Consider the following 23,304-nt stretch of genomic DNA (forward strand, 5'->3'; position numbering starts at 1 on the left):
GCTTAGCACAAATTAATGTGCTTCCTTCCGTTAGTCTTTTCCACATCTAGCAGAGTGGATGTGCAGAAGACTACAACAACGCTAACATTTAAGAAGAGCTATGTTTAATGCAATGAATGCCTCTAGAAATGCTCAGTAGAACAAATGTACAAGGATTCAGTAGTAGGAATCAAATCTGAAAGTTTTTGAAATAGCGAAGGAGCAGAAGGATAGCGGGTAACCTGGAAGGTTGTAGTATTGCTGAGAAAGAGGGACAGCAAAAAAAGGCAAATTGGAGAGGAGCTGCAGAGAAACCCTGTGCTTAAGGTCTCTTATATGGATTCTATGTGCTCTGAATTAAAAACTAACCTACTCTTTTCTTACTCCTACCTCCTCAATATCAATCTGCTTACAAATTAGAGTGGTGAAATAAAGTCGGTGGATCCTCGACTGATTCACGTGGTGATGGATAACACTTCTCCAAGTGAGGTACTGCAACAATTCAGGTCTTACATATACGGTGTGAAACTTCATAAAGATTTAGATATAAAATATCTAAAGCATGGAGACAACTGAAAGCTGATGTTATGTTCACTGTGGGCTTTTGATAATGTAGTTGGAAGAGGAAAATTTTCTTTACCGCTTTGAGAAATGATCACAGCTTTCTTTAAACAATCTTCTCTTTTTGCTCAGGCCCGTTTTACTGAGTTCAGCACAGATCTTGGAGGGGCTCAGTAGCCGTGGTTGCTGTGCTCCATTCTAAGGGGTAGTGCTCTGACAGAGAATGTCCCTCTGCTCAGTGCCTTTTTCTAACAGGATCACTTTGTGCTTCTTCACAGACCTTTGTAGACGTTTCTAAAAATTGTCATCTGGCTTGTATGCTTGTGGCATTTCATTGCTTTAGTTGAGAGGTTCCATGATAACATTTGAACCTGTGTTTTTACCCTAGGCTAAAGGTCAAACTATCTCCTGTAGTTAAATTTGGTAGGGTTGGGTAGTGGACAGAAAGAGTGCCCTTCGGAAGAACTCTGAGCATTAGACTTGTAGCAAAAAGTAGTGTGCAAATGGTTTCTATACATGAGCAAGAACTGTGTTAGAGTGTGGCTGTGTGCCACGTTTCCAGACTCTCCCATGATGTGGTGCATGTGACAGCAAGGTAGCCCAGCTGAAAACCTGACTGCGAGGCTCCTGTCTTAGCAGAGGAAAGACAAGACTGCGCTTGTGCTTGTGCTCTGTGTTCCCTTGGTATCTTAGATGGCTCAGTTTGCATTTAAATTTTCCTAAGTGTGAGAGTAGCGTTATGTGTTCTGTTGTAACAGAATAATATTATTTGAACCGGTTTCCTGATTGTTCTGTATAGTGATTGCATGGTTTTGTGTATTATAGGGAGGGGGCCTGAAAGCAGCTAAATCATCTAAAGGGAAAAAGAAGAAAGAAGGTCTGGAGGGAAAGGATGGACGCAGGAGGAAAAATGCTTCGGAGTCTGGGTTTGATCCTGCAACGAAGAAGCTAAAGGAGAGGGGTGAGGTGGATAGCAATGGTAGTGATGGAGGTGAGGTAAGCAGAGGTCCTTGGAAAGGAGGCTCCAGTAGTGACGCAGGACTGGATCCAAGGGCCAAACAGCCTTCATTCATTCCTCAGATTAATCGCAATATTCGCTTTGCCACTTACACCAAAGAGAACGGCCGAACACTAGTAGTCCAAGATGAGCCAGTTGGTGGTGACCCACCGTTGCCCTTCACTCCGTTTTCCCCTGTGGCTGGACAAGCCTTGCTAGTTGGATCTGGATGTAAAGAGGCAGGAAAATCACTGGAACAAGTTGGCCAAGGCACGGTGACCTCCGCAGCTGCAGTTACTACAAGTGCTTTGACGCCAACAACTGTGAGAATCTCTGATACCAGTTTGCCAGCTGTTACTGGACAGGAGAAACTGAAAACGGGCCGGTCACAAGCCCAGGGAGAGGTGAGTAGCCCACGATCCAGCATATTCAAGGCATACATACATATTTGCAATAGGTGTTCTGCAACATGCTCCTGTTAAAAAAGTGTGTCCATGGAACTGAGAAAACTATTTTTTCTCTTTTTAGTTCCTCCCTTCCCAAAGGAAACCTTTTTGTTACCTGGTCTGAGAGCTCAAAAGAAAAGGTATTTGGTGGAGTTGTAAGACAGAACTTTTTTAGCACTCCTGCCTTTATTCAGCCTTAGTCTGAGGAGTGCAGCCTTAAAGTCACACAGGCACTGAACTTAATTATGTTAACTTTGTTGTGTCATATGGAAGATAACCTGCTTAATATCTCTTGCCTTTATATAAATACATCTGTATGAAAATGTGCCCTGAGATACTTAAAATAAAAGCCTCAAAACCAGAAAAACAAAGCGGCTACATTTAGACAACCTCTCTTAGATGACCAGCTGTTACAGCTATGGTATCTCTGTAGTAGAAAAATGAACCAGTCGCGTCCTGTCCTGTCTAGGGCTGAAAACCGAAATAATTAAAACATTTGAGATGGGTACCTTTAGAATAAATTTTGATCAAGAGCTCAATCTGGAAGCAGCTTGAAGACCTTTTAGTTACGTCTTTGTTCTCAAGGGGAAAAGTAGAAGAGAAGCCCCTTTAAAAACAAAGTAAAAGCCTTCTACGTAATCAAATGGAGGCTTATAAAAACAAAACCAAAAACCCACCTCAGTAAGTACACCAAAAATAAAGAAACTCGTAGTCTACAGAATAAAAAAAGGAGAAAATGGGAGGTACGTTAGAGAGCCCAAGGTAACTGCCAGGAGGTTAAATGGATTAGGTTCATCTCTTTCTTTTGTGTTAGCTAACAGAATGGGGGGAAAGGTGAGATGTTGAAACTGGGATAAGGGTTCCTGAATGGTAAGGTGTAAAGGAGAAACAGAATTGTAGAAAGCAGGAGGGTTACGTAGTTAAATTGTTACATTAAAAAAAAAGCCTGAAAAAAGTTCAAAGTTGGAAACAACTACAAATTGTGTGGGTAAATGGTCGAAATTGTATCTGTCATCAGTGGTATTAAGGAAGCACTTTGGTTGTACTGAGAAATATTTTAAGGGTGCTGGTTAAGTAGGAGAAGCTTTTCAGGATGATCTTGAGGGAGGGTGAAAATGGGAGATCATTGAAAAGCGGTTTCAATTAAGGTTCCCTTCTTGCTGATTTGAATTAAAGCAATCAGCAGTTTAAATAACTTGCTTTTCTGTGAAGTATTTCACTTTGTCTTGTGTCTCACTTTTGTTCTAAAGCATGATAAGACATTAAGTGTTCATTTTCTCCACGTGTCCTTAGTATGTAATGGGCACCATTAGCTCATTAATTTCAACATCTTGTAGGTAGGAAAAATTAGTCTAGCAGAATTTTTAAAGAAGTTTTGTCATTGTGGATAATTCTGCTGGAAGTTTCTGTTGCAGGTGGGTAAGTAGAATGCTAATTGTGCAATAAGATGAGCCAAAGTATTGCTGAATCAAACAGGAATCCTCTAATAGGCTAATGCTTTTTAATTTGGTTTTAGAATTCCCGAAATTCACTTTTGGCTTCTTCTGGATTTGGAGTCTCTCTCCCAAGTGCTTCCCAGCCCTCGGTGTTTGGGAGTGGAAGGAACCAATCAAATGGAGTGGTGACTCCGGAAAGCAAGTCTTCTGGGTTTGCTTTCGGCTCTGCTGGACAAGAGGCTCAGAAAGACTCTGATCTGTCCAAGAACTTGTTTTTTCAATGCATGTCCCAAAATCTACCTTCTAGTAACTACTTCACGGTCATTTCTGAGAGCTTGACTGAAGATGCCTCTAGTCGGGACTCGTTCAAGCAGTGTACAGATAGTGCGGGTGCCGGGATCTGTAAAGGTAAAAGTATTTCAGTGGACACTAAACCAGGAGCCCAGTCTGGCAGTTCTGTGGAGCGGAAGCTGCCTGTGGAGTCTATGCCTACCCTCACTCCGGCCTTTTCACGAAGTCTGTTGAATACTCGCCCCCCAGATAGTCATGAAAACCTATTTTTACAGCCCCCAAAGTTATCAAGAGAGGAACCGTCAAACCCTTTCCTCGCATTTGCTGAGAAAGCAGAACTCAGTCCTTTCAGTGGCTTCGCATCTTCATCTCAGACAGGGGTTTCTACTCCCTCTGCACCTGTGGGTCATAAGGCCACTTCTGGCTGGCCAGAATCACTCAGCTCTACGGACTCTTCTCTAGCTAAGAAGAAAACCTTGTTTATAACAACTGACTCTTCCAAGATGATCTCCAGTCCTCCTGGTTCAGCAGTTGCTGCCAGTGTTCAGAGTCCTTCCGCTATAGGCAATGGCCGCTCCAGCTCACCCACCAGCAACCTGACACAGCCTATTGAGATGCCCACACTCTCCTCCAGCCCAACAGAGGAAAAACCAGCTGTTGGGCCTGGGCAGCAGGACAATCCTCTCCTGAAAACTTTTTCTAATGTGTTTGGCAGACATCCACATGGCTTTTTCTCTTCGCAGGCAGAGTTTCCACTGGAGAGCAGAGCCCCTTTTGAAGCTGTGAAAAGGTTCTCTCTAGATGAGCGTAGCTTGACATCCAAACAGGACTCAGACTCCAGTACCAATAGTGACCTGTCTGATCTGAGTGACTCTGAAGACCAGTTGCAGGCCAAGGCTTGTATGAAGGGCATCCCAGACCACTTGATGGCAAAACTGGGCTCCAGTGCAGAGCGCAATGCTGAGCTGCTGCTGGGGAAAGGGAAAGGGAAGCAAGCCCCAAAGGGCCGGCCCCGCACAGCCCCCCTGAAAGGTGAGGACTTGGGTGAGGGTGTCTTGGAAGCACAGGTGGGGTGGAATACTGGGATGTCTCCTGTGTGATGAACTAACCACAGGTGTAAACCTCAGTTTATGCTGGTAGGCAGCACACAGGATATTTACAAGGCTAAAGCTTAATGCTTCTTGTCTTTGAATCAACATGTTCACTTTGGGAAATGTTGAAGCATATTTGTCAGGACCAAAGTGTGGTATGCTGCAGACTTGAACAAACTTGGTGGTTTTGCGTGAGTGTGAGCACACAGATGTCTGAAAATATGCTTATTGGGGCCAGCGTCCTTTTGCTGTTGCAGTTAACTAATGGATTTTTATTTTGCCTCACCAGTTGGCCAGTCTGTGCTGAAAGACATGAGCAAGGTGAGGAAGCTGAAGCAGTCAGGTGAGCCCTTTCTCCAGGACGGCTCTTGCATCAATGTAGCTCCACATCTGCACAAGTGCCGGGAGTGCCGTCTGGAGCGGTACCGCAAATTTAAGGAGCAAGAGCAGGATGATTCAACTGTGGCGTGTCGCTTCTTCCATTTCCGGAGGTGCTCAAATCCTTCCTTCCTTCATGTGTAGTCTATGTGCAGAGTTTGGACCATGTCCAAGCACAAAGTAATTATGTTTTACTTATTTAATGTGTTTGGGTGCAATAATGAAGATTTTGAATGTCTTCCATTTCCCTGCATCACCTGACTGGAGTTCCCTCACTGGGGCAGGAAGAGCTGATGGTGGAAGACACAGCATATGGTACTAACTGAGCCTCCAGTCCAGCCTCAGGAGGTCAAATTTGCCTTGTTGGGTAGAATTTTACAGAGATACAATTTTAGTTCGGTCAACAAGTAAATAAACATTGCCAGCACAAGGCAGATGTTTGACTGGGTCTTGTTGAGTACAGAACTGGTTTTTAGGAGTAGAACGCTGCCTGTGTTTGCTCTGTGTTACATACACGTCTTACGGTTCTTTGACCTGTTGCGCTTCTCTTGATCGTCCTTAACTGCCTGTTCTAGCAAGTGCTGTGCATCTTTTTAAAAAAATATATATTTGTTCACTTTCTGACGTATAAAGGATTAAGTGAATTCCTAGCATGTGCCACCCATCCAGTAACGATTACAGCCGCTTCTCTTCCTGAACTCATTAAAAATTAATCTAGCTGTGAGGTTAAGAGCAGGATTGTTTTTGTTCAGAAATGAAGTTACCTTTAATATTAGCAGGAGACGTTCAGGGTTCTGTAACTTGTCTTGTTACACCTTTTACCAAACAAAGACTAGGAGGGTCAAAGCTACGGATAAAACGGTTGTGGCTTGTGGCAAGAACAGCAGGTTCAGTAAGGCTTTCTGTGTGTCTGGTGATGTGAACCGTTAGAACAAGTGCTAGCGGCCCTAGCCAGAACTGAAATACTGGTTAACCGAAAGCTGGGGAATAACTGTATCCCAAGTTAAAATAGAGAATGAGAACCATGCACAATTTTACAAACAACATCATGCAGCAGCCCATATAAATTAAGTTTTGTCACCTCTTTCTATTAGTAGTATAGAGAAATGTGACTTACCAAGCTGTAGCAATTGCCCGCATGTGGAGTTTCCCACCGACGCTTACTGGGACCTGGGGATTCATTCTGCTGGGTTTTGCGGCTGTTGCCTTTGTGTACCTTATTCCTTGTGTGATTTGGGCTTGTATAGTAACTGTACTGGCTGTAGAGTATAGCACTCTAGCTGAAGCCTTTTTTCCCTTTTCTAGGTTTATATTCTGACATAGATGGCATTATAAGTTAATTAAAGGCAACTTCTCAACTATTCCATCCTGTTTTCTGCAGGCTGATATTTACCCGGAAAGGTATCCTACGAGTAGAGGGTTTCTTGAACCCACAGCAGAGTGACCCTGATGCCATGAGCCTGTGGATTCCTTCCTCCTCCCCTGCAGAGGGGATCGACCTGGAAACTTCAAAATATATCCTGGCCAACGTTGGGGACCAGTTCTGCCAGCTTGTTATGTCAGAGAAGGAGGCAATGATGATGGTGGAGCCACATCGTAAGCTTGGCTTCTGATGTGTTTTTTGCCTGCCTGCTCTGTGTAATATGTGTATGGGGCAGTGGAATAGAGTTGCAAGTGTAATATAATTTCTTGTCAAAGTGCTTGTCCTTTTCTTCCACTGAGAAGGGTATATTCACTTCTTTGGGGTGTAATTGTGGGAGCACCACTGGGATTTTTCTTTTGTATCAGTGCAACATTACTACCAAGGAAGCCAGTGGTAACTGCCCCAGGCATTTCTAAATTATTTTTCGATAAATAGATGCAGAAATAAGCTGACCCATTTTCCTAAGAAAATAGAATTAAGTCCAGACTGACCAGCTATGCTTTAATGAGCAGCTTTTCTTACATATTCCCGTACTGTTATGCTCCAGGGACATCACATAAAAGCTCAGTGTTCTCTAGGGAGGAGCAGCACCTGCAGAGGTTCAGCTGAGCAAGAAGCTGCCAGCGTTGCTACTATAAGGGATTTAGAAGAAATTTCGTGGAGGTATCCAGTTCAGCCTATTGCATGGGTAGCTCGGACTAGCTGATTTTTTCCCTTTAGCTTCTGGAATGTACAAGGGCAGACATTTGAAGAGGACTTGCTCTTCCTCAGCAAATGTACTGGTTTAGAATCACAGAATCCCAGGATGTCAGGGGTTGAAGGGCCCTGGAAAGCTCATCCAGTGCAGTCCCCCATGGAGCAGGAACACCCAGCTGAGGTTCCACAGGAAGGGGTCCAGGCGGGTTTGAATGTCTGCAGAGAAGGAGACTCCACAGCCTCCCTGGGCAGCCTGGGCCAGGCTCTGACACCCTCACCAGGAAGAAGTTTCTTCTCAAATTTAACTGGAATCTCCTGTGTTCCAATTTGAACCCATTACCCCTTTTCCTACCATTGGCTGTCACCAAGCAGAGCCTGGCTGCATCCTCCTGACACTCACCCTTTCCATATTGATCCCCATGAATGAGTCCCCCCTCAGTCTCCTCCAGCTCCAGAGCCCCAGCTCCCTCAGCCTTTCCTCACACGGCAGATGCTCCGCTCCCTTCAGCATCTTGGTGGCTGCGCTGGACTCTCTCCAGCAGTTCCCTGTCCTTCTGGAGCTGAGGGGCCACAACTGGACACAATATTCCAGGTGTAATCCAAAGAGTCAACAGTCATCTAACTAGTAAAGCTTAATATACGTTCTTTGTAGTTTTATAAGTTCACGTTATTTGTTCTTAAAACTGGCAGAAGTTTTCTAATTTTGCTGTAATTTGTAAGTGCTTTTTGAAATTCAGTTTCTACAGAACTCTCTAAGGTGCTCAATTTCTTTGTAGTGGGTGCATTTTGGGGCTTGACTTCAGCCACTCTTAGAAATGGGGATTTTAATAGCATTGCAAGACTGGCAACTCCGAGAATGTGCCTCTGGATGTAAAAAAGTGTGTGCTTCTGTACCCTAACCTCAGGTCACGTTTCTGTGCATTTTTTTAAATCAATGTGACTGTCATATGGCCAGATCAGGTGGGAGAAATGCAAAACGTTAAAGCAATAGTTCCTAATCTTCCTTCTCTTTATAGAGAAAGTGGCATGGAAGCGAGCAGTGCGTGGCGTGAGGGAAATGTGCGATGTGTGTGAGACAACACTCTTCAATATTCATTGGGTTTGTCGCAAGTGTGGCTTTGGGGTCTGTCTGGACTGTTACCGGCTGAGGAAGAATCGTCCCCGTAGCGGTGAGTCCTGGCTTGTTCTGCTTGTTCTGTGTCTCCGAACTGGCGCTTCCCGTGGGGACAGTGTCTGGGAAGTCGCTGAAGGTTCTGTGGGAGGGTTGGTGAGTGTCAGCTTGGGAGGCTGGACGTTTGAAGCTCGGGCACTACTGTCTCATATGCTGCTTTTCGGTTCTTCATTTCCTTAGATGCCTGTGTTTTGGTTAGAATTTGACTGTGTACTGAGACAGGCTTCTGGATCCCTCCACCTCTTCCTCAGAGACTAGACAAGAAAAAATTAAGTAGTATCTTAACGGTTCAGAACCGTCATGCAATGAAGAGCAGACATGGCAGAGAGCTCCTTCCTGTAACAAAGAATTAGATTGGAAGGGTGTGGGTTTTTTTATTACTTGATGCACTAGTGTTTGAAATTCAGGAAGAAGTTCAGTAAGTTCAATTTCTAATGGATAGAGGCACATTGTCCTTACAAAAGTGAATACCTGGTGGCTTTTTAATGTGTTTTACAGTATTGAGATTCCGTTGGTAGCGTGGGTGTGGACAATGGACAGACTTACTAAGTGTAAGGCTATTAGTGACAGTTACATTATTATATGGAGCAGATGTGCAAAATACTGGATGTTAATAAGTGTGAGTACTGCTGTCTATTCATTATTATAAAGGTGCCAGAAAACGCTGCATGTATCATAAAAGCAATGTGTTTTGAGGTTTTTTAATAGATAGAGTCACCTATCTTTGTATCATATTTATGGGTTAATCCCAGTAGGCAGCCAGTTGCTCTCTCCTCACAGCAGTGGAACTGGGGAAGGAGGAAAGGAAGAGCAAAAGCAAGAAGGCTTGTGGGTCGAGATAAAAGATGTTTAATAAGTGAAGGAGAAATAGAACAGAAAAAGAAACCAAAACGGAGCAAGCGCTGCGAAGGCGAGCGCTCAGCGCCTCCGGCGCCCAGGCAGAGGGCGCCGCCCCTGCAGTTCCTGCGCTCTGTTCTTGTTTGGCGCGGGTCGTTATGTGGCCTGAACAGCCCCGTCCCTCTCGCGCTCCGTCCCAGCCCCGTGTTCCGCCGCAGCCCGTTCGCTGGTGGGGCAGAGGGAGCGATGGAGACCGGGACACCGCGCACGCTGCTCAGCAGCAGCTCCAGCCTCGGGGTGGTGTCAGCACCGTGTTGGTCGCAGGTCTGAAGCAGCACCACGCCAGCCGCTAGGAATAAAATTAACTCCACCCAGCCAGCCCCAGTATAATAATGAAGCCCATGGAATTACTGCCAGAATACACCAGAAGAGAGCATAATGATCTTCTGAGATCATTCTTTAAGATGATTAGCCAGTGTACAAGGGAAATAGTTGAAAGTAAGTAGAACGGGGTTTCTTGTATCTGGTACTGTACGTGTTTGGAAGAAATATTTGCATCTGAATATATCACTGACAGAATGTGGTGTGAAGATGTCCATGGTTCAAGGGCAAAAGCCTCTTAAAGCCCTTTTCTTCTCACAGCAAGGAAATAAATATAATAACCCGGCCCATGCCAGGTGAAAATGAAGATGTGTCCTGGGCATATAAGAAGTTTTTACTTAGTGTTGTTCAGAGGAGGACTGATACTGTACAATGTCACATTAAAGCATGTGTGTGTATGTAGTGCTTCTCAATGATGTCTTCCTGAAAACAGTATTGTAATTATGGTGTATCAATCAAGTGTGAAATTTTGGAATGGGCCAAAATGTAGAACCGAGGCACTATTTACGTACAACTACTTGTCTCAAGGGGCTTCCGAACTTTGTGCTGTAGAAACAACTTATGCAGGTACCAGGTCTAGAGGACCCTGAAATAAAGTTTTATGTGATCCTTCTCATGTTCTACCCCACTCACCCTTCCCACCTCCCTTCCTTTTCAAAGAAAGAGAACGACATGCGGTTTATGCAGCTTCAGATTTATAGGCCTAACTTGGTTTAAAATTTGAAGAATTAGAGATTTGTCAGACTACTTTCCAAACCATTCATTTGCACTTGTTAGCTTTTTAGGTAGATAGACAGTCAGGAGAACATAGCTTCCTCTTCCTGGAACTGACCTGCAGATGCTTTTTGTTGGAAAAGCTTGGAAGGCGATGACGAGAAAAGATAGACTTACTCTTTAACTTAGGAAAGCATACTGAGAACAAGAGCGTGATATATAACAATCGAGGCTAGAAGCCAAGATTTTAGGTGACCGAAAAGAACAAGCTACTAGAGATGAAAGGAAAATTACTGTAGTGGTTTTATAATCTGAAGAGGCAAAGAAGTTGCTGTGGGTCCTGTTCTAATGGTCTGTATTTATAGCCTGATTCTGAGATCGCTAGGTTAATCCTCTGCACTAGAAAGAACCTAGAGAAGCAATATTGATGCAGAAACATTCTGTATTGTGAAGTTTTAGTGTCTTTTATATAAAACTTTACTTGTTTTATGTCTTTCTCCCAGAGACAGAGGAGATTGGTGATGAGGAAGTCTTCTCATGGCTGAAGTGTGCAAAGGGTCAGTCTCATGAACCTGAGAATCTTATGCCAACACAGATAATTCCTGGTGCAGGTAATGCTTGAAATATGAAAGGAAAGAGAAAAATTCCAATTTTTGTCTCAATTCTGAGCAGGCAAGTGGAAAAAACACCTAGATGGTTGGTGTTCCAACCGATAACTTTTCTAGCAGAGACGTAGAGGAGACTTGAACTTGCTACAGCAGAAGGGTGGAAGGGAAGGTAACCCAAGTAAGATCAAGCTGTGGGTTTGAAGTGAACACACTTCTGATATTAGCTGTGACTTCTTCTGCCCAGCTGTTCTTAGTTGTATCCCTAAATTTGGTTAACTTGCAAGAAAGATCTTTTTCTGTTGGTGAGAGGGAAAGTGTGTGGTCAGTGCTGACCGTTTATTTGACTTGTTTACACAACTGGTCCTGAAGATCATAGAATCATAGAATGATTTGGATTGGAAAGGACCTTTAAAGATCATCTAGTCCAACTTTTCACATCTTTCACTAGAGCAGATTGCGCAAAGCTTCATCCAGCCTGGCCTTGAGCATTTCCAGGGTTGAGGCATCCACAACTTCCATGGGCATCTTGTTCCAGTGTCTCACCACCCTCACTGTAAAAAACTGTCTTCCTTCTGTGCAGTCCAAACCCACGCTTTTTCAGTTTAGAACCATTGCCCCTTGTCCTGACACTGCAGGCCCTGTTCAGGTTCCTCGGGTGGTCTCAGATCTGACGCTGGTGAAGCCCCACCTGAAGCACTGTGCAGTTTTGGCTGCCTCCGTGCAAGGACTTTGGGCCATCAGAGTGTGTCCAGAGGAGGGCGAGCAGACAGCGAAAGGCCTCGAGGACAAGACTCTCTTGTTTGGTTCAGCTTGGAGAAGAGAAGGCTGAGGGGGGAGCTCATCGCCGTCTGCACCTTCCTCATGGGGGGGCAGCAGAGGGGGAGGTGACCAGTGACAGGACATAGGGAATGGAATGGAGCTGCGACAAGGGAAGTTCACATTGAACGTCAGGAAAAGGTTCTTTGCTGAGAGGGTGGTTGGTCACTGGAACAGGCTCCCCAGGGAACCGGTCACATATAAGTGGTTCCATAAAAGCCTGGCCAACTTGTTGTGAAAGACTCTCATTCCCTGCTTGGGCAGGTGAATCTCATCAGCTCCCAAGAGACCTGGCTTCTCAAAGGTTGATTTTGTGATCAGAGAAGCAAAACCCTGAGTATGGCACCAGCCATGCAGCCAGGTGTTCACCAGTTCAGTTTGTTACCTCCTTCCTCCTAGTGGAAGGACAGGGAAGAACACCACCTGTGCTCCAGATCCTTTTAGCATTGCTCCAAGAGATATGTTGTCTCTTTTGATGGTTTGAAGTTGCCTCATTGCAGTATCATTGGACCCTACATGAACAGCAGGAGCAGACGATAATCTGTAGCACTTGCCAGGTTTGACAGCCTCTTAGCGACACTGGGCAGTTAGTACAGTCCTCTACGCTATTCAGAGGGAAGTGTCTTGTTACAGCATGTGATCTTAAAGATACTTAGCAGTAATACTAAAAAACCCTGCCTCTCTGAATATACATTATAGGTAAGGCCTTGTTTTTATATCTCTTTGCATGGGATATTAAATATTTTAACTTTATTTCTAGCGCTTTACAATATTGGAGACATGGTTCATGCAGCACGAGGCAAATGGGGTATTAAAGCCAACTGTCCATGTATTAGCCGGCAGAACAAATCGGTGTTGAGACCAGCTGTCACTAATGGAATATCACAGGTATGGAATTTGAGGCTGAAATGACCTTGCTTGACATTATATTTTTAAGATCTGTTAAAATGTTAGACTCTAGAGCAGTTTTCTTACTGTTCACATAAAAAAGTCTGCCTGTAAAAAAAGAAATTGAAAAGTCTGGGCTTGTGTTAAAAGATGACGTGGTAAGAATTCACACCACAGTGCAAGTCTCGTGTACATGGAGAAGCAGCTGCTGTACTCTGCTGGTACATAAGTGTAAAGGAATTCTACTGTACAGTTAAAGCAAAACCAACAAACCCAAATGCATGAGATAACTGATCTGTCTCCCGAGTTGAACTTTTCCCTTTATTCAACATTTGCCAGGTGTTTATATTTTTGTTTTAGCTTCCAGCTGTAAATCCTAGTGCGTCAGTCTCTGGGAACGAGAGCACCTTTTCCACTGGAGCTGGGACAGCAGGAGTGGGGCAACTAGAAGTGGACACTGTTCCAAAATCTGAAGCAACTGATAGTAGGATAGAAGAATCTGCAAAAACGGAGACGTCTCCAGCGAATAACACTGGTGAAATAAAGACTAACAGACCACTTTGTCCAGAAACAGCTCCGTCATCCGCCTTACACTGGCTTGCAGATTTAGCAACGCAGAAAGCGAAAGAAGAAACAAAAGGTGAGCAGAAGACATGCCCTCTGGGGTTGGAATTAAAAGAGAAATGATGGCGTACTGCTTGGTTGCTATTCTTTGCGAGAGTGCCTAGCCCTAAATAGAAGAGAACGTGGTCATTTTTCTTCCTTCGCCTCTTAGAAGGAGGTTTCTTTTACAGGCTTAGCAATACACAGAGCTGGGAAGATGATGATACAGCTGAAGATAAAAATATTGTCTTGTCACTCTCCGTTTATTTCTGTACCAGTTCTTGTATTTATTTTCTAAGTAATAAGCAGCTGGTATCCTGATGTAAAATGATAGTAATTACTTTGAGATGCAGCTTTATCACTTTGTAACTATCGAAGTAAATAAAACTCTTTTGTTTGCCATGTGAAGAGTGTATTTCCAAAAAACAGAGAGAGTGGAGTCCACTTTGGAGGGTCTGATGGAAGCTTAGAACTTCTCTAATAGTCGATAGTTCGAGTTGATTCTCGATCTGAAATAACTCTTTACGGAATACCGCTCCCGGTCGTCGGGTAGCGTGGCTGGCACGGCGCTTGTTCCCGTCCGTACGTCTAGCAGGAGCTGCTCTGTATGTCAAAGTTAACTGGGCATGACTCACTAGATTCGCAGGGCTCGGTCACTGAAATGTTTTGACCAGGGTTAAAATTTGAAATATTTCATATTGAAACAATTCAGAAAGTGAAAGAAATATTTTTTGAATCTGTTACAAAGTTGTGGTTTCTTGTGTATCAAACACTTTCAGGTTAAATCTCCCATGTTATTCAAAACTTAACAGCATACTAAGGGTAAAATCTGTATGAAATATATGATGTCTTTAATTCCTTTTGAGGCACTTCATTCACTGTTGCAGTGATAATATACCTTTACCACAAGATTCGGTCAATACCCTGTTTAATACAAGAGCAGATAATTCCAGGGTACTTTGTGATAATTTGAACTTCACCTTTTTTTTCTCTCTTTTTGTTGCTTTTTTTTCCCCTCCTCTCATGTTGATATTTGTCTTGCAGAGTCGGGATCACTGAGGTCAGTGCTTAATAAAGAATCCCATTCACCCTTTGGACTGGATTCATTCAACTCCAGCACAAAGATTTCCCCACTAACCCCGAAGCTGTTTAACAGCCTCTTGCTGGGCCCGGTGACATCGACCAACAAAGCTGAAGGCTCCAGTCTCAGAGATCTGCTACACACAGGGCCAGGAAAGCTTCCTCAGGTCCCGTTAGACACAGGAGTCCCCTTTCCTCCGGTCTTCTCTGCAGCTTCTACGGTAAAGAATTTTGTTTTCCTTCAATGCGAATAATGATCCGGTTAGTGCTTATGTTCTGTTGAATATATGAAGTATATTTAGTGTCTTAAGTATCTTGCCATAGGCAAGGCCTGTAGGCAGGCCTTTAAAAAAAGAACACAATTTAAGATTGTGTCGTTAATCTCTTCTGAATGTTACACGTCCCTTGTTGAGCGTGGACACCACGACCAGAGAGGCTGTCTGCTCCCGGCTCTGTTAACGTGCTGCACGCAGGAGGCGCTTTCTCCTCTCTGTCAGTATTTACTTAATGCTCCCGTATTCATCAGCTTACCTGTGCCAAGGTTGAATTCACTTTCTTAGAAATAGAAAATGGGGAAATAGAGTTGAGATATTAATGAAGTTGAGAAAAGTATGAACCATTTTTACCATTAAAGTAGCAGCAGAGTTTAGATCACTAAAGTTTTCTATTCCATGACTGTTTACCGTAGCATTTTTCTGATCGGCCTCCAGGAGGTCGTTTTAAGTTTTGTTGTTATAAACCAGGGCCATAGCTGTTTCTGTTCTAACTGCATACGTGCCTGTCACTGAGCTGACGTGTTTGCTGTTGCATGTTTTTCTGATAGCATGATGCCTGTGACTAAAATCTGAATGAGAGCAGATATGCATTAATATGTATGCTGTTGCAAGATTAAACTTACCTCTGGATTCACATCTTCTAGGGGGCCAAAGGTAAAGCCAGCCTGCCTAACTTCTTAGACCATATCATTGCTTCTGTGGTGGAAAATAAGAAGACATCTGATGCTGCCAAAAGAGCAAGTAGTTTAGCTGATACACAGAGGGAGGTGAAGGAAATGGTAATGGGCTTAAATGTGCTGGATCCACACACTTCCCACTCTTGGCTTTGTGATGGTAGACTGCTTTGCCTTCATGATCCTAGCAACAAAAACAACTGGAAGATCTTCAGGGAGTGCTGGAAACAAGGCCAGGTGGGTGACAACAAATAGCCAACTCTTACTGTTGATAAGTATCCTGAAAATTTAACCTGTACGTCGGTTATTGAAGTCCATTCAGACTTTAGCCGGTTGCTCCTGAGTGAATATGATGAATAAAGATTTCAACTGTAGCACTACAAACAGGGGACACAGTAGCCCTGTCCACTCCAGGCTGTACTGACTCGAGCCCCTGTGCCCTTGCACGCTGAGCTTTTCTCAGCTCTCCGTCACGAGGGTGTTCGCAGTGACAGTCTCTTTATTGGGGCGTGGGGCGCGCTGAGCCTGCGCTGCTGCAGCCCAGTGCTGAATGCACTATGATTCTCTGCATACATCCTGGCATCCAGCCTGTACTTGATGCTTTGTAGCCTCAGCAAAAGGTCCGTTCCTTCCAGCTGCAGCATGTACAAGAGTAAAAGTACCGTGTGCAGTAATTTTTGCTGAGTTTCTGCTGAAATTTATGGGTGTACTTGATGCAGTGTCTCATCATGAGCCTACAGCCTGTGTGAACCCAGCTATTGTTTTGAACTCAGCATCTCATGTATTGAGCTCTCTCCCGGTTTGTCTGAGGGGTTGTCAGACTCTTAGGCCCTCAGTGAAGAGACTGGTCCTTAGACCTGCTGCCAGCATAGCCACTTTGTCAGGCCTCGACCTGTAGTGCTACAGCTTAGACTTCTCCAGGGAGTCCTTAAGATTGGCCTGGTCAGACAAGCTGAATCTTAAAAAATGGAGGCGTAGCTGCTGCTGCAGGGGAAGTGCACCCGTAGCTCTGGCAGAATATCGTGTCCATCAGTGGTCAAACTGTGCTCTTGGCACTTGGTTCTGCAGCTACACCTCACACCGTTACCTTCACGGCGGGCTCGGAATGGAGACCATTGGTGCTGGACAGTTATGTGCCTCATCGTCTTTCCTGGGGAGGTCCTTGTCAGCTGTTCTGTTGGTACAGTGCTAACGCTCTCGGCACTCACGTTCCATACGTATCTGTGATTGCTCACAAGACGTGGACTGCTGAGCTGTACTGGAGCAACAGATCAGGCTGCGTGTTCCTGTTTTGGCACTCAGAGTCCATTCCTGGCAGAAGTACAACACTTTTCAGTTAAGTTTCGTGTGTCCTATGGGACTGCACAAGCATAACTGACATGTAGCCATGAGGACAGTGCCACCACCAACCTCAGAGTTCCCGCTTCTGACTCCTCTGGTCAGCTCCTAATGGGTGGAAGAGGCTACTGGGCAGCACACTCTCACTTGCCTGGCTTTGAACTCAGCTGGCTCTTGGTATTGCCCGCTTTCCCCCTAACGGCAGTTGTCTTCCTGCCCTGGTTTTTTTGAAGTGCACAAGAGTCCCTTTTAATTTTTTATTTTTATTTTTTTAACCTATTGCATCTTTCTAATTTATGAGGGATTTCAGATCATTCTTTTGCAGTGCTGGGTTGTCAGTCATTTGCCTGACTTGGCAAAGAGCTCCTCAGTTTCTGGTCAGTATACTCTGATAATTTTCTCAATCCTCTCTGTCAGCAATTAATACTGTCTCTCTAAGGAGGATCCTGAATATTTTGGGAATACTTACGAAAGATGTGCTCGCCACTTCCTCTGCACATGAGACTGGTTAATCACCAGGTACAAGATGCTGCACGTGGCCCTGGGGTTCTTCACTGTTAATGAATCCCAGGAGACTCCTTGTGGAGTCCAGAGATGGGGTCACTGTTCTTCTGCAGCGTGCATTGCCTTCAAAGCTGGTGCACACTCTGAGGCTCTGGCCACAACTGCTGTGCTCATGTACTGTTTGTGATGCTTTGTTTTAGGCTTCGGTCTAGGATGTGCTATCAATACTTTTGGATGACTTTATCGTTCAGAGGGCCCCTTGCTCAGTCAAGGATTCTCCAGTGATGTTACACTCACTTGAGTTTCCTGCTGAAATGTGGAAAGCAATCTACCTGAACCTCTCTCATTCCCGCACAAGAGAAGAGGTAACCCAGGCAGGCATCGCTGTCTTGACAAGGCTGTTCTAAACAGAATTCATTCAAGCACAGATTCTCTCAGCAAACACTGCTCTGTCGCAGGTCTCTCCTGGCTGACATCCTCCTGTACATCCCAGCCGCACCTTTAGAAGTGAAGTCAAGAACATTAATTCCACCACCATCTTCCCCTTCCCATTCTCTGGGCTGGAAAAGGTTAGTTTGGAAAAAAGCTCTTAGCTTAATGTTTGGATAACGAATGCCATGCTTTCAGTGTCATGCAGGAAGAGCAACATTTTTCAAGTCCTTTGTCTTAGAAATTGTCAGAAATAAGTTAAACTCTGTTCTATCCCAGAATTTTCTGGGAGACCATAGGATGATTTCTTTCTGAAGCCGTTCGTCAGGAGCATTTTGCTCTCCTGAACATGGTTGTTGTTCATCTGGGGATACTGTGAGGATTCTCATCCTACAGCAACCTGTTCTTTTCTGAATTTTCATGCTAGGCTTTCTCTTCTTTGAAGATGCTGAAGATCTGGGGTGATGTTGAAGGTTTTTGTTTTTTCCCTGCAATCTGAGAGCAGATCTGGCAGGAAATGTCTGCCAACCAAGTCTACTAAGTGTTATCCCTTTATCTTGCAACTCTAGCTGTGTTCTTCACCACAGAGAACATTTGCTTTCTTACATGAGAAATTCTCTACTCAAAAGCTGTAAGGGTTCTGCTAGCTTAAGTAGATTTTTTTTTAATTGTTATGTTCAAGTGGTCAAGGGAATACAGCAGGGATCAAAATCTGCCTCTGTTTTCCTGGGCTGAAGAAGAGCAGTTTATTCATCAGTTTGAAGTCTACCTGGCAGCAGTTTCTGCCCATCCTGTGAAAGGTACTGTTATTTTACTCCTCATCCATGATCACTAGGTTTTTGTAGAATGTGCTTAAAACCTTTCCATTACCTTGATGTTACAGTTCCTGCTGGGATCAGGGAATATATTTAAACATGGGATCAGTGTATCTGCTCTGTCATCTTAGGAGCTTTGCTGCTTGTTAGGGTCTTGCATTTGGGACACAGTCAAAAGACTGGCAAAGCTTGTCTGTCCCTCAGACATTGACCCTGTGCTGCTCTTCTGTATTGACATGAACAATACCACCCCATATGGTGACTTGAACCGTATCAAGAGTGACCGTGGTGGTCAAGGCCATGGAACCCAGGTGCTTTTCTTAATCCTGCTGATGAGGGGTAGAGGGGTGGAATTATCCTGCATGTCATCCATTGTTTCTGCAGAGGGTTTCAACAACAAGACTTTTGGTTTTATGGTCATGGGAGCCTCTTCGAGGATTGAGGACTGCTTAGAAGAGACGAGATCCATCTAAGTGGGGCAAAAACATCTTTGCCAACAGTCTGACCAACATGATTAGGAGACCTGTAAGCCAGGAACAGCAAGGGACGAGAGAGTATGACCGGTGATCAAGAAAGGAAGTGGTTCATTGGGTTGTCAAGCCAGCGGTGTGGGGTGATATGAACAGGAGAATTCTCATACTCCAAGGAACAGGGGTGAAAGATGTCCACCTCAGGCATGTGTGCATCACAGTGTTGTGAGGAAAGCTCTCGTATCGTTTCTGGGAAATCAGCGTGACTGGGTGTCTTCCTGAAGTGCCTGTACAGTAATGCATGCAAGGAGCTAACAGGAGGAATTAGTGTGCGGTTGTGTGGCCACAATCTCATTGGTATAATGGAGAAGTGGTGGGATAGCTTATGCAGCTGTAATGAAGGTAGGGGGCAGCTTTGGCTGCAATGACTATCAGATGGTAAGGTTTGGCTCAAGATCCTGAAAGAAGGGAGCAAAACAAGCAAAATCACAAACCTTTTCCGATATCTGCTTGAAAGAATCCTATGGGATATGGTCCTTAAGAGAAGAGAGACTTGAGAATGCTGGTTGAATCATGCTTAACCTGCCTTGTAGCCTCCTGTGATGAGACGAGCGGCTTGGTGGATGAGGGGAGAGCACTGGATGTCTTCTGTGTTAACTTCAGTAAGGCTTTTGACACTGCGACAACGTCATCAAACTGATGGGTACAGACTAGGTAAGCATACCGGGGATGGATCTAAAACTGACTGAAACGCCACACTCAGAGGGTTGTGGTTGCAGTCACTGGTGCTGTACCACAGGGAGCTGGTGTTGGCTTGAATGCTATTTAACATCCTCATTACTGACCTATATGGCATGGAGCTTATACATCCTCACCAGCTTTGGAGACGATACAAAACTGAGAAGAATGGCCGATACGCTTGCATGGTTGTGCTGCTATTCAGAGGGACCTGGACAGGATAGAGTTGGACCAGGAAGAATCTTGCGATGTTCAGCAAAGGAAAATGTGGAGGAGCGGCGCCCTGCAGCAGCACGTGCTGGGCAGTGGCCAACTGGAAAGTAGCTTTGCCCGGAAGAACCTTGGGGTCCTGGTGGACAAGGAGGTGACTGAGCCAAGGATGTACCCTTGTGACAAAGGACAGCGGCATCCGGGGCTGCATCAGGAAGAGTGTTGTCAGCAGACAATGGGCGGTGATCCTGATCCTTCCCCTCTGCTTGGAACTGGTGGAGATCTCCCCTGGAGGGCTGGGTCCAGTTCTGGGCCCCCCAGTACAAGAAGGGTTTGGACTTACTGGAGCAGTCCAGCGAAGGGCCACAAAGATGATAAGGGACTGGAACATCTTTCGTATGAAGAGAGGCTGAGAGAGCTGGGACTGTTCATCCTAGAGAAGAGGAGGCTTGGGAGAATGTGGAGAGGAAATCTTATCGACGTGTATGGATACCTGAGGAGAGGGAATGAGGAAGAGGGAGCCAGACCCTTCTCAGCAGTGCCCACTGACAAGAGGAGATGCAATGGGCACAAATGAAACCCAGGTTCTCGGTGTGAGGGCGGTCCCTTCCAGCCTAAATGATTCTTTGGTTTTCTTCTGCTTGCCTTTTTTTTTTTTTTCTGATGGTGACAGAAGTAAAGTAACAACCCCTTTTTGTTTTCTTAAACCTCACTGTTCTGGAGTTGAGGTCTCGTTGCTGCCTTCTAGAATGTAAGGACTATGTTGTGTTATATTGGAAAACCAAGGCCATTTCTGTTATCCCCAAAGTTGCCTTTTTTTTTTTCCCCTCTATTCACTTCTGAATGAAACATTGTCCCCACTTTAGGGACTAAAGTGGCTACTCGTTCTGTTAGAGGCCATTGGGCAATCCAGGTGAAGCAGCGGTTCGTTAACGGGGTGTTTTTAGAGCAGCCTGACTCGGAGCTGCTTGTCTGTAGCTCTGTAGACCTTTGCCTGATGTGCTGATACTGCTGGAACATCTGGGGGCATTTGTGCTCCTCAAGGTTCTGCTGAGCTCTTCATGTGAATAAACCCATGATCCATCTTCAGATCTTTGTTAAGATACAGAGCACGGCTTGGAATTGATTCGAACTTGTATAGACTCTACTTCCTACCTTCTTTTCCTTTTCTTTCAAGTCTTGTACTCTCTGTAGGGATTGCAAGGTGAGAGGAGCTGCCAAGGCCTGGGCCAGTGCTGGGAGGATTGTCCGGTTTGCCTTTTCCTGGTATTGTTGGTTTAGCAAACAGCTTGAGCATTTATGGGGAAAGGCTGCTCAGATCTGGAAGGTATATACATGGTTAGCCTAGGCCTCTTAAAACCCCTTTTGCAAGTGAGGAGTCACTTTTCTCCTACTTGGTTTTGTACTAGGGAATTAATGGTGATCCATGATTACACCTAAAGAATGAGTGAAATAGTTTAAAAATTCATATTGGGTATGAAAATTTATTATGAGAAAGCTTTACTACAAATGCTGTTTCTCGTGGTAGTTGCATTTGTGCTTAAAAAAGGGAGGGGCGGTGGGATTCAAGACGCGCTGCCCGTCGCAGGCGGACGGACCCGGCTGGCTCCGGCCCCCGGCCGCGCTCTCGCTCCTCACCAGCACGGGGAGAAAACAGCGTGGAAGAGTTTGTGGGTCAAAATAAATGCAGGGAGATCACATAGCGATTCCTGTCAGATTCAGTTTGTGGAAAAGTAATTTAATGTTTTGCCAGTTAAAACCAGAGTAGGGTGGTGGGGAGTAGAGACAAAGCTAAAAACACCTTACACCACCCATCCCTCCTTCTTTCTAAAGGCTCAGCTGTATTCCTGCCTCCCCGGCTCTTGTACCACGGTGGCACAGGGGGGACGGACAATGACAGGGGTTGTGGTCAGTTCATGACACTTCATCTCTGCTGCTCCTTCCTCCTGGCGCTTTTCCCCTGCTCCAGCAGGGGGTCCCTGCCGCAGGACACCGTCCTCAGGACCAGCTTCCCTCAGAGCATCTCCCTCTGCCACGGGCTGCGCCGTGGGCGTCTGCTCCACCGTGGTTGCCCGTGGGCTGTAGGGCAGCCCCCTGCTCTCGCCATGGTCTCCTCTGTAGACCACCTTCTCCCCCTCCTTCACTGGCCTTAGTGTCCGCAGAGTTGTTTCTCGTACTTTGTTTCCTCCCCCTGCCCACCAGCAGCTGCAGAGCATTTTTTTACCCTTTCCTATTATGACAATGTGGCCTCAGCTTTGGCCAGCAGTGGGTCTGCTGGAGCCAGGTGGAGCCGTGTGCCCAGCACAGGGCAGGTCCCGCGCCCCCCGGCTGCCAGCACCTTCTCCTGCAGACCCGGTACACCCGCCGTAGCGAGGCCAATCCAGTCCAATCCAATCCTGCTTCTGAGGCAACTGCACACGGCCTGGAACTGAAGTTTGCCTTGACTCTGGTTACTTGTTTGATGCACAAAAAACAGACATGGATGGAAGTAGATTTGTGCTGTCTTTTGTATGATGGTAGCCAGGAGTCTCAGCTCTTAAGAAAGTTTGGCTGCATGTGTAAGAAATGTGGTTATGGTGGAGTAAGCATTCATCTTTGTATTCTCAGCCCGTGCTGGTATCTGGTGTCCATAAGAAGTTGAAGTCAGAGCTTTGGAAACCAGAAGCTTTCAGCCTCGAATTTGGAGATCAAGATGTAGATTTGGTGAACTGCAGGAACTGTGCCATAATTTCAGACGTGAAAGTGCGTGACTTCTGGGATGGCTTTGAGATAATATCTAGTAAGTAATACCTATGGCTGACTAGTTCAACTGAGCAGTCTGTCTCGCTACCTTCAACTCCTCCTTTTCCACTTACTTTCTCAAAAAACCAAAAATCATCATAATTAAAAAAAATCTAAATAGCTGTTGGTCTCATCCAAAGAAGCCGTTGCTCCTTGCATGTAGTGCGCCCTAGAAAATGCCTTATTGGTGAAGATCAGGGCAGGGCTGCCCAAGAAAACTTTGTGCAGGGCGTGTTGGTGTGTGTTACTGTCTTGTGTCACAACATGATCCATTTCACGGGAAACTACTGTTTTTTTAACTTTCCTCAGTGAAATGAATCATCAGTTGCCATTATTAAGACAGTAAGTAACTTGGCTTCCCTTACTCTCCTTCCAACCTTAACATTTATTGTAAAACTAAGGGGAATCTGCAGAGCTACAACAGACTGAGGCTTTTAATGCTAAAGCTCCGAATTGGTGGAATACATCACCCAAGTAAACTTGACATTGCAAAGAATTTTTGTAGTAGATCATCTGCAAGTACAAACACAGGGTTATATGTATTACAAACAGCAATGCTTTATGGGTACCTCTTGTGATAACACATCAATTAATGTTTGGGTTCTTTGAGAAAACCTGTTAAGTGTGGATGTGGAAGCTAAACGGTTAAAATGCCTGAGGATATAACTGGTCAG

At 45.1% G+C, this 23,304-nt stretch overlaps 1 protein-coding gene across 5 annotated transcripts in view; it reads left to right on the plus strand.

Annotated features, from left to right (window-relative positions):
* Positions 1–23,304, plus strand: part of KDM3B (lysine demethylase 3B) — a 51,302-nt gene that overhangs the window by 18,442 nt on the left and 9,556 nt on the right. For 2 of the 5 annotated variants that reach the window (XM_071814581.1, XM_065848780.2), the window contains exons 6-17: positions 400–468; positions 1,366–1,941; positions 3,500–4,742; positions 5,091–5,292; positions 6,561–6,775; positions 8,315–8,467; positions 10,905–11,012; positions 12,586–12,713; positions 13,074–13,353; positions 14,361–14,617; positions 15,316–15,582; positions 22,457–22,628. In XM_071814581.1, coding sequence (XP_071670682.1) covers positions 400–468; positions 1,366–1,941; positions 3,500–4,742; positions 5,091–5,292; positions 6,561–6,775; positions 8,315–8,467; positions 10,905–11,012; positions 12,586–12,713; positions 13,074–13,353; positions 14,361–14,617; positions 15,316–15,582; positions 22,457–22,628 — 3,670 coding nt within the window. Of the gene's footprint in view, positions 1–399; positions 469–1,365; positions 1,942–3,499; positions 4,743–5,090; positions 5,293–6,560; positions 6,776–8,314; positions 8,468–10,904; positions 11,013–12,585; positions 12,714–13,073; positions 13,354–14,360; positions 14,618–15,315; positions 15,583–19,494; positions 19,811–22,456; positions 22,629–23,304 lie in introns of those variants that run through there. The other 3 variants (XM_065848783.2, XM_065848782.2, XM_071814582.1) reach the window with 3 other exon arrangements.

The sequence above is a fragment of the Patagioenas fasciata genome, chromosome 14, assembly GCF_037038585.1.
Source record: "Patagioenas fasciata isolate bPatFas1 chromosome 14, bPatFas1.hap1, whole genome shotgun sequence".
In the NCBI taxonomy this organism is placed as follows: Eukaryota; Metazoa; Chordata; class Aves; order Columbiformes; family Columbidae; genus Patagioenas; species Patagioenas fasciata.